The sequence below is a fragment of the Sabethes cyaneus genome, chromosome 1 (genome assembly GCF_943734655.1).
Source record: "Sabethes cyaneus chromosome 1, idSabCyanKW18_F2, whole genome shotgun sequence".
Classification (NCBI taxonomy): domain Eukaryota; kingdom Metazoa; phylum Arthropoda; class Insecta; order Diptera; family Culicidae; genus Sabethes; species Sabethes cyaneus.
Window position 1 is genome coordinate 173575621 of NC_071353.1, and position 11267 is coordinate 173586887.

Below are 11267 nucleotides of genomic sequence, written 5' to 3' on the forward strand. Positions count from 1 at the left end.
CGTTGCGAAAACGCAACGCTAGGAAGTAACGATATTCAAAATTTGCAACGGAAATATTTGTTTTCGTTCGTTCGCTGCGGTGTTTCATTTGATGTCGTCGCTTTTTAGTAAACAAATGAATGTAAATCTTATCTTTCGCTTATTTAAAATATCCCGGAAACATTATAAAAGTTTACATAACATAGAATTCGCTGCTTCAAACACTGATGGCAGATGGAGAAGCCGTTGTGATAAGAGCGTAATAAATTGTTAAAGTACCTTTGCTTCCGGAATATCTGGAGGAATTGAGTCATGGCAACGACAGTTTTATGGACCCAAATTTAATGTTACAACCTTTCCGGAACGTGTTGGTAGGCATTTAATCATCTGCGATGACATGCATTTAGCATTCAAACTGCATACTATGCGTCTAGTGCAAAAATGGTCTCCAACCCAAATGTTTTGATATTTATCATAAAACATAACATGTAATACTCTAAGCCGTTCATTTAATCTTTATTAATACTCAAAATCACAGAAAAAAATTCCAAATTTGATTTAACGGTAAAAAAGTATGAAGCATTTATATGCATAATAATGCAGGTATGCAAAAACGGTATACCCTTAACGCCCAGCGTTGCGTTTTCGCAACGTAGCGTTGCGGGACACAGGGTCAAAATTAAAAATACATGTCAGTGGTTTTTTCTTAGTTGACCTAAAAGAAAATTTTCCTGAAAGTTTCAACTTTCTATCCCTGCTGGGAAATGTCTGGGGCTTAATGGGTTAAATAACTTTTTTTTCTTATTTGTACTGATCTTCATTTTCTTACGTATAATATTTGACACAACTAAAAAAAGTAGTTGACATTCAAAATATTTTTAAAATATTTTTTGCTGAGATTCATTGCAAAGCATAGTGCATAGTGCATAGGCATAGTGAGTGCTTGGGATCGACACTATTCCAGTCAAAATTCGAACATTACCTGAGAGTCGTTATTGCTGTCCACGACCATCTTCACCGTAACTTGTGAAAATAGAAAGGAAAATATTTATGATTGATAATCAGTAAAAAAAGTCGTATATCTGAAGTGAAAGTTTTCATTCAAGGTAGTCATTCTAGTTGTATCCTCATTATGCTTTGTCTTGTGTAGTGTCTCTGTAATAATGTCTAACATTAGCAAAATGGAGCAACAACAGATAACAACGAGAAATGAGTTTTTTTTACATAACAATTAATGCCAAGACATAAAATAGTCCCAACAAACATTCTATTTGAATAGTTACATTACTCAACCGTTATATAGCTAATGTTCAGGAAACAGGCGTTTAAAAAGCAATTACATCAGATTAATTATTTTTGATTGATTGCGTTGCTTTTTTTTCTTTCTAATTTGTATGTCCGTGTGTGCGCTTTTTTAATGAGCCAGTAAAAATTACGTAATTATTCAATCCAAATGAGGTGCGTTTATCTTTCAAAAATTATCTTTCCAACTGAGATCACATTTTCGGTACAGTTGATACACTAATCTGTCCAAATACGCTTATTAGTGCAAGGTGTTCCTTCTAATGGATTGATAGACTCGAATGCGTGGCAGAATCGGTACTTTGAATGCTGAGTATTATCGTGCAGGACGCACTGACGAACAATAAATCCGATGACCTCCTATGAAGGACTCCTATGATTTCCTCGAGAAGACGTAGGAGAGTGTCCAGGGCATGATACAAATATGTTCATCGCAGTTTCAAATACATTGGTAAGGCGTGAGGAGTTTTTTCCTCCTTACTGGTAAAGAAAGCCTCCACTACATCACGAAAGACAACGGTGTGAGGTAACCTATCCTCCAGTCAGAGACCAATGACCATCTGCAGTACCTACTTTCCATGACGGAATATTCGGAAGCTTGCCTGAAATAATCATAATCGCAGAACTGTTCTCAGATCTTGGGGGGTCTTCCCGGGGACCAAAAGTTGACTCGGATCACTATCCTGTAAGATGCCGGATTCACGTCCGGCTGTTTAACGTATTTAGTTCGAAACCTAGTTTTCCTAGTTTCTTTTGCTTCTATTTTATCATTAATGGTCTTCAGCACTTTTGTTCGTATGAATATCCTCCTTCTTCTAAAACTGTCAATAGTTAGTCATTGCTTACTATAATGAAAATAAAAAAAAAACTTTTTTATGTTAGGAAATATAGACATAGTTTCTTCGGCAATATTGTAAATGATGTAAAAACAAGCAACTTTGCTGTAGAAAAAAAAATTCTATCTTCATCGAGTGCTGAACTATAGAGCATATTCTTTAAAACTTCTTTAAAAATTGGTTTTTCATACTTAGCTTTTCTTATTTGCATTTTACAAGAATACAATGTTCTATGTAATTAACGTTTTTTAGAAGATTGCAAATCTCTAGGACCTTTCCTTACAAAGTTATCGCTTTTGGCTCGTGAAGTTAAAGAAAAATAAAGCTTAAATAAGCGATAACTTTGTAAGGAAAGGTCCTAGAGATTTGCAACCTTCTGCAAAAACATGTATTTTTAGTCCTTCAATAATCGCCTAGAATCATACACTCTTGTAAAATGCAACCAACATAAGCTAAGTATGAAAAACTAATTTTTAAAGATTTTCTAAAGAAAATGCTCTATAGCTTTGCACTCGACAGAGATAGAAATTTCTTTAGCAAAGTTGTTTGCCTTTATATTTTCTACAACTTTGCCGAAGAAACCATGTGTCTATCTACTAACGCAAAAGAATGAACGTGTATCGAGCCTATAGCGAACGCGAAGCCCATAAAACGTATGCTTGCCGTACTCTCATTTGGGTGGTTGGGGACAAGCGGAACCTATACAAGTTTATAGTACTCGACTTAAGCTTTAAGATGAAGCGTTGATTTCATAAATCCACTTGCCCAATTTTATCCCATGGGCTCGTGATTCTATGAAAATTCAAAGCTTGAATATGCGATAACTTAGCAAGTAAAGGTCCAAGAGATTCGCGGTCTTCTGCAAAAACGTGTATTTTGCGTGCTTCGATGATTGCCTAGAACATTGTATTCTTGTAAAATGCAACTAAGAAAAGCTAAGATTGAAAAACCAATTTTTAAAGAAGTTCTAAAGAATAATGCCTATAGTTGCCTTATAGTTCAGCACTTGATAAAGATAGAAATTTTATTTCTTCAGCAAAGTTGCTTGTTTTTACATTATTTACAATATTGCTCAGAGGTTTAGAGAGACCAGTGCTAAGAGTGATCTTCAGCGGCGACGGAGTATGGAGAATGAACCATGAGCTCGCGCAGTTCTATGGTGAACTTAGTATTCGAAAACAGGCTAAAGCTGAACGGATACGATGGTCATAACATGTTGTTTGAGTGTCAGAAAATTACCTAACGAAGGTGGTGCTTGCTTTGAATCCGATAGGAACGAGACGCCCAGAAGCATAGCGAGCCAAACGATTAGACCAGGTGGATCGAGAGCTGACGGCGAGTGTGCGGTGTCCAAAAAATTGGAAAGCCCACAATCGATATATTTGGAGACATTTTGTTCATCAGTCTTAGGATGAAAAGTCAATTAAATATATAAATCACTGAATAACTGAGCACATCTACGACTCGATCAGTACTACAGTGTAAGAAGTATTACTACTGCTATAGCCTCTACCAGTGAGTGGTTGGACGCACGGTACCAGCGAGTAAATGACGAGAAAAACCGGCTCATATTGCTCTAAAATTGGTTACAACTTTGACACGCCGAAACAGTGAGAGATACCGAGATTCGATCACATTTTTTCGGAGACAGAATTGCTTTGACAAGCACGATGCAAGAAGATAAATGGAATCAAGAACCAGACCATTCTATCCAATGACATTGAGGAAACATCGGAGGTGTCTTGGCGTTTGAAACAACATTTTTATGTGCCGTTGAGTGGTGAAAAAGGCGGAGTCGGAGAAACAAAATGATGATTAAGGATGGTGGACAAGCTGAGGATCCACTAACATAGGCATTAAAAAATGGACTAATTTTAGCGATTTTTCAAGCGATTGCCCTGCCACCTGGTGGTAAATTCACCTTTGCATCGGTAATCATAACAAACCTGTTAATAACGTAGCAATCTTGTTGTGTACAAAATCAACAGCAGCCATGGCGAAAACAGTCAGGCAACCACGCTCGATGCTTTATTCCTGCTGCCAGCACCACCCCGGAGCAAAGAAATTGGACGTCATGATATATCTGATCCGCCATTTATAACATCTTCTCTCTTTTGGAGTATGGCGAGAGCATCGAACGGAAGCCTGGTGCCACCATCAAGTGCAGCAGAAATTGAAGAGGAAGACCGAGAGTAAAGTGACCTCATCGTTCCACATCTTAGGCGCTGGCAACAATTGACAGGGAGCGATGACGCCATACTAACTTCCCACAGAAGGTCCTCTTGGGGCTGACGATCTGCTAAAAGGGAGTGTCTAATCCGCTGTTCTTTCCTTAGGGGCCTGCGATTAAAGGGCGAGATATGCAGTACAGTACGAAGCGTCTGTCGAAAGTTGCTACCTACATCAAGATGTATCACGCGAAGAAGGACGCGATTTTTTAGTCGGAATTGAGCTCAGCCCATTACCCTTTCTAACAGACCAGATTGCCTACTTTCAGAATCATGAGAATTCCTATTTTATAGTAAAGGCGATTCCTTCAACGAGCACAGGTAACGCGGGAATGCAATATTGGAATCTCAACTTGGTCCTACAATCAAGCCATTCTGTACGCGGGCTGGTACCGAATGGCCGAAACACAAATTTCAACAACAGTCACAGAAGGCCGAATCACGAATTTTATCGGAATGCCTAAATAACTATTTAATAAAAACAGGAATTGGCAAGTAGCTAACCAATAACTTTAATCAAATAAAAAAAAAAAACAAAATAAGCGACACAACTTTTTACTATAGATTATAGATGATTGATAGTTCTTTGTTCCCCTAACCGCAAAAGACCTATTTACAGTATTAGTAGCAAATCTTTCCTAGACGACTCAGGGAGAGACGGTCGCAGGACGCGAGCGTGCGCCGGTGACCCGCCGTCGAAAGCGCCGGCCACTGTGGGGGGTGGGGGGGGCAGCCCCCACTTCTATCTAGGTGCATGCATTTTCCTAGGTTTACTGACTAGTAGGGATAATCCCTTAGTTAAGTTCTAACGAGCGACAACGAGTAAGGGCAGCATATACCCAACGTTTTTGCAGGTTGTAGTCCGTGAATATTTTTGGCCGAATATGACATTCGGCCATTTGTGTTTCGGCCTTTTGTGATTCGACCATTCGTGATTCGGCCATTAGATATATTATGCCATTTGTAATTTCGGCCATTTGTCTTTCGGCCATTCGTGTTCGGTCATTTGTGTTTCGGCCATTCGTAGGTAATTCCTGTACGCATCTTCTCGGAATTTCTCTAAACGAATTCTAAGCGAGGAACCCCAGAGACTGCGTGAATCTTTTTTGTTCGTTTAGGTACGTCAAGGGATCACTGGAGGAGATGAACCGGTCGAAGATAAACGTTGTACCGAAGACCGCCAACCCTCTGATCGTCCCCGAGCTGGGACTGATAGAAACGGAGCGAACCTCAAGCGGAGGGTTTACTCCAAAAATTTCGTGGTTAGAACGCTGAAGTAGCTGTGTTTGTCAAGGCCGTAAAATAGCTGAAGAACATGTTCCGGTATCCATCGTTTCATCGATTATGGCAAAGGCACTAGCTAACTGCCTGTAGGCCACCGAAGGGTGAAGCATTTTTGTACAAGGCTCAATAGGCATTAGGATTTAAGAAATTTGGTTTTATTGAATGATCTTTTTGGGCAAAGTGAAAAAGCAGCCAGCTAATTGAAAAACGGCAAAACAGCAGAAGAGATCTTCGCTGAACTTTTGAAAGCCGAGAGCGAACGGGTGTATTGTGTGTCAGTGGAACACTCTAACGAGGAAATACTGTTGGACTAGTTGGAAGGTCTCATACGCCCTCGTCTGCAAAATCTAATCTGCATGGAAAATTTTCTCATCGACTGAGGTCGTTAAATGGAACCTCAGTTGACGAATATCAGTGTGGTTTCCGACCTACACTTTCTACAATGGGACAAATTTTTACCTCACGACACATCCTGGACAAATTTAGAATACAGGATATCAATTTGAAGACTCCTCATTGGTTCATAGAGTTTAAGGCGGCGTAGGAGTCAGTTAGGCGAAATGAGTTGCGGCAGAATATGTTTCAACAAAACTGAATTTGCTTATGTGTACGCCACTCAACGTTAAGCATCAAAATAGCGAGTAAAAAATCGGACTAGTTCGTGACGTGAGATGGTTTGAAAAGAGATGATGATAATAAATGGTGACCGGCACAGAGTGGGGTAGTCCCTTCGCTTTTGAAACTTGCGTTGGTGATAGATGAAGACACCTTTGAAGTTTATCCATTTTTATTTATTCATTTACTACGTTTTCAGTGGAAACTATACAGCGACTATAGAGATCGACGTGCTCGGACGAAAAAGTTTGCCAATCGCAAGAGATCTGGACAGTCAATCCGATTGTTCAGTAGGGTTTATTTCTAATTCCCGTCGTAGTAAGGAAAGTCACTCTAATTTTCATCATTTCTTAGGTGGATTTAATGAATACTCCAAAATTTCTTGTGCTGATTTGACTCAAACACACTTACCTTCCGATCCGTGCACTTTGAAAAAGCGATAAATAAACCATTTTATTGAAATTACGCAGCTGACTTTATTTCTTAAATTCGTCGTACCGTTCCGTTCGTCAAAATTTTTCATTGTCCGAACTAAAAATAACAATAATGTTTACGAAACTAGCGCGCATGTATTTGTGTAGGACGGCAGGACAAATGTTATTCTGTACAATTTCTGCAGGTCATACAAGTTTTCCCGGCTGCAGAATAACGACAATGCGCTGCGTGAGTTATTTTCATTTTATGAATAACGGAAATTGAAACGATTAGTCGACATTTTCTTCTTCGTCGCACGAAAAAACGTAGGAAATTTGGCTGCTAGGAATTCTTTGATGAAAAAAAGTATTTAAATAGATCTCAGCTCACTTTGATTGATCGCGTATGATAGTCAAAAAACTAAAATATTAGGGAATAACTAATTTTGCATTGTGTGTCATAAAAATCGCTGATATTTATAATAATTTGAGTTGTATAGGACGGGAATAGGCAATTACGACGAAGCAGCAACATACCCTACTTCAAAAGCAAACATTCGTTAGACGTATGAGTGTCGTTGCTGCAAAAAGCCTTATCAATAGGCATTTCAGTTCGTACTACGGTAATCTTTGTGGTTTATTCCAAGGCAGTCGTCGTAGAGCGGAACGTAGAAAACAACGTTGTACCTTTTTAATGCGAGCGATCTGAGTTGCATGTTAAGGCACCCAGAATTTAAAAAGTATAGGAAGACGCTTCATATGAGTCAGAGTTTCTTCAAAGTGTACACATCCTGGAACTCACGAGCGTTACGGTGGAACATGGCATGGCTCGTTGAAACAAAGTTTGCAGTTCATCATCGCTCCCAAGTCATTTATCGTTGTAACACAATCTATATTGAAACTGTTTACTCTATAATTGCACGTTCATTGCGTCCGTGGTTTAGTGAAACCTACTACCTTTCACTTCGTTGCGTTCGACTACGTTGTGAATGTCTTGCTGTAAAACAGAACATCTTCATGACGACGGCGTGCATAAGATGTTGAGACTTAATTCGGTGGCTTAAGACATTTACAAAATTAGGGGACTCAGGTGACTGCCTTGTGGCACGCCGAATGGTATTGCTAAACAACCCGCCTTGACTGATCCAAATTTAACGTCACATATCCATTAGATATGATTTCAACCACAAGATGAGCCAGTGAGAAAAATTTTACTTGCTAAAACAGTCAAGATAAGACAAACCGATGGCGATGGGGAGACAAACTGATGGACAAGCCAGATTGATGGATTAGGAAAACTGATGGACAAAACAGACCGATGGAGAAGACAGGACAGACCTTCTGTATAAGAAAGACCGAACGACAAGATAGAACGATGGACAAGACCGGAACGATGGCCAAGACGAAGACAGACCGATTGACAAGATTGACTTATAGACAAGGCAGTCAATGGACAAATTTGACTAATGGATAAAACGGGCCAAGGGAACATGTTAGATCGATAGACAGGACAGACCATTGGGAACAAAAGACTCCGAAGAACAAGTCAAACCAATGGACAGGATAGACTGATAAATAAAACAGACTAGTGAAAAAGACCGACCGATGGACATGGCAGACCGATGCAACGGTCAAATTGACAAATTATAGGACAAGACAGTCTGGAACAGTGAGGAACGTGCTGCTCGAGCTAAAGATGCTGATCCCGAGGGTTCCAATTTTGGATTCTAATATTAGAACAAGGCGTTTTCTACGAATCTTCTGCAGAATTTCTCAGAGACTCTGTTGTTTTTTGTTCGTCCGGGATGTAGTGCTGAAACCATTGTGTTCTGAACAGAGCATCATAACCATAATCTTTTACCAAGCACTAATGGTTTTTGGAAAAAGGTTCCATATTTTTACGAGGAAACGAGCAAAATGTTTCATTGAATTCTACTCACATAAATAGTAAAGAATATTATATTTATTGTGAAAGTTACAATATTCTTTGCCATGGTAGTCTTTTCCGCCAATTTTCTGAAATTTTTATGACACTAAAAATGCTTTTCAGTATACTGAAATACCTGGAAACAGTCTTCAGTCTATTTGTTTTCATATAAAACTTTATGTTTCCTTTATTACGTTTTATTGAATTGTTTCACAAATTATTTATGAAGAATTTGTATTTATTTATTTTTTCATTTTATGTTTTTTCACTTTGTGTTTTTTAAAATTCGTGTTCTATCGTTGGAAAACGAATAACATTCACTCAAAACTTTATTTGGTTTTTCATTCACTGAATGACAGTATTGGTTACGAGCTCATTACGATTTCTTCCTCACAGAAAGTACAGAACCGTTTGGGCGGTCATGTACAGACAGGCAGCGTACGGAACAAGCCACGCCAGCAACCGAGTCGGTTGCGGCACGACAACCAGGGCGTAAACGACGGTGTGGATGATGCGACCGATGGCAACCGCCCGAAATATGGTGCCGGCAATCCACGGGTCCGGATTGGTCAGCATGTAGAAGAAAGCGATTGCAAAGTAGGTTAGAATATTTTCCAGATCGTTGCGGTGGGCTCTGCAAGGTGAAGAAGATAGGTTAAACGTGCTTAATTGTAGGTATTTTTTCGGTGTCTTACCTACGAACACGTTCAACATCAGGATCGTCGAATTTGAGCTTTAGTTTCTTATCGGTGACGATGTCTTCTTCATTTACGAAAGCCTATGGATTGGAGATGGCATTAGTTACTTACTAGGACGTTTCCAACCCGAAATTACTTCATAATTCTCTTACCTTCTTACGGAATCGTTGCATTATGGTTAGAACCGACATCAACAGCATTTTACCAACCAGAATCGCTGACCAGAAGATGTAGGTGTGCAGCACCTGATCATTGATGTTGTCGAAAATTTGTGTCATTTTGTTTGAAAAGTTAAGAACCGCTCGACGAAACAGATGCGTCCTACGTGCTGGTCTGACCGTTGAAGACTGGACTGTTGGCTACATGGTCTTACAGAAACAGCACTGTAACGGTCTTCTATCCCCCTCAATGCTCGACGGAGAATTAATTTGCTAGCAAAAAACGACATCTGGAAAATGTGTTTTTCTCGTCGAGATTGTGTTGTATAGTGAAGATGTGTACACATATGAAGAACGCAATTTGAATACTTCAGACGCCTTGCAGGTATTTTTTTTTTACTTCCATTTTGGTTTGGTTTTCTCATTAGTCTTACACTAAAGAATACATTACTGGACGGTGTAACTTTGACACTAGCTTAAAGTTATTAAATTTATTCAACACCACACTTAGAATTGACGGACGTTACACGGTTTTGATCCAACGTGAAGTTTATAAAAAATTGGAAAATATTCCTGAGTGAAATTTGTGCGTTCGTTTCGTACCATTGAAATGCACCCTCATTCCTGAATCTTAAGCAATTGATGTCACAACTTTATGACAAGTCTCTAACAGTCTACAAAAAGTACAGAACCGTCTTGACGGTCATGAACAGACTGGCGGCGTACGGTATCATCCAAGCAATGGCCCGAGCCGGCTGGGGAATGACGACAACGGCGTACACCAGGGTATGTGCAATCCGAGCTACAGCCACGGCACGGAAAATATTCACGGCGATCCATGCGTCCGGTCCGGTTAGGATGTAGAAGAAAGCAATCACGAAGTATGGCAGGATGTTCTCCAGATCGTTAAGATGAGCCCTACAAAAGAATTTCGATTAACTTTTTGAAGCTAGCAAAGCCTGTGATGTTAGTACAAACCTGCGAACGCGCTCAACATCAGGGTCATCAAATTTAAGCTTCAGTTTCGGATTAGTAGCGATGTCTTCAGGGTTCACGAAAGCCTGCAAAGCAAAGTAATTCACCTGTTGTAATTAACGCAATCATGATGTATTTACAACGATGACTCTAATCCGAAATGTTGCTTCGTCATTCTCCACATACATCTTATTAATCGACAAACCTACCACTACACACATACGCAGAGCAGGCCGGCCACAGTTCAAGGCCAGCTTTGTGTATGTATTTTATTTCACCTCGATTGTTGCGTAATAACGGTTATTTGCCGTATAAAACATGATCAGTAAGATGACATTACCGGAAAAATTAACCAATCAATCGTTCGCGAACAAATGGGGTGTACAATTTGCCACCGGCAATCAATTTGACCTCTGTTGATTAGCTAGGACCTAGGAGTTTATTCTAGAACCTACCTTCTTACGGAATCGTTGCATTCCCGTCAGGATGGACATCAGCAGCATTTTGCCCACCAAAACAGCCGACCAGAAAACGTACGCCCGGTACACCTCCTCGTTGATGTTGTCGAATAGTTTGACCATTTTGTTTTGAAAAGTGATGTTTCCTTTTGCTCGTAAAATTCCGTTCGACCTCAAGCGTCGTCCGCCGTTCAACACTGACTAACTTGCCGGTACGGAGTAAATCACTCCGCCTAAAAGAGAACTAAATGGCGTGCGAGCATATAAGCACCCGCTCGGCGGAAAAGAGAAAATATGCCACATATAACGGTTTTTTGGTCGCTATAGAGATTAGAGACTCGAGAGAGCTGTTCGAGTTTGACTGCTTGCCTGAAATCGAGCAGTTTGGAGTTAG

At 39.9% G+C, this 11267-nt stretch overlaps 2 protein-coding genes across 2 annotated transcripts; both read right to left on the reverse strand.

Annotated features, from left to right (window-relative positions):
* Positions 1 to 8974: 8974 nt before the first annotated feature.
* LOC128742414 (prostaglandin E synthase-like) lies at positions 8975 to 9560 on the reverse strand. The gene is made up of 3 exons (XM_053838772.1): positions 9435 to 9560; positions 9280 to 9362; positions 8975 to 9218 (listed from the first exon to the last, which is right to left on the reverse strand). Exons 1-3 carry the CDS (start codon positions 9558 to 9560, stop codon positions 8975 to 8977), a joined length of 453 nt encoding a protein of 150 aa, XP_053694747.1.
* Positions 9561 to 9905: 345 nt separating this feature from the next.
* LOC128736276 (microsomal glutathione S-transferase 1-like) lies at positions 9906 to 11083 on the reverse strand. Its single transcript, XM_053830753.1, has 3 exons — positions 10871 to 11083; positions 10419 to 10501; positions 9906 to 10358 (listed from the first exon to the last, which is right to left on the reverse strand). The coding sequence occupies exons 1-3, from the start codon at positions 10994 to 10996 to the stop codon at positions 10115 to 10117; spliced, it is 453 nt and encodes a 150-aa protein (XP_053686728.1). The 5' UTR covers positions 10997 to 11083; the 3' UTR covers positions 9906 to 10114.
* Positions 11084 to 11267: the final 184 nt, after the last annotated feature.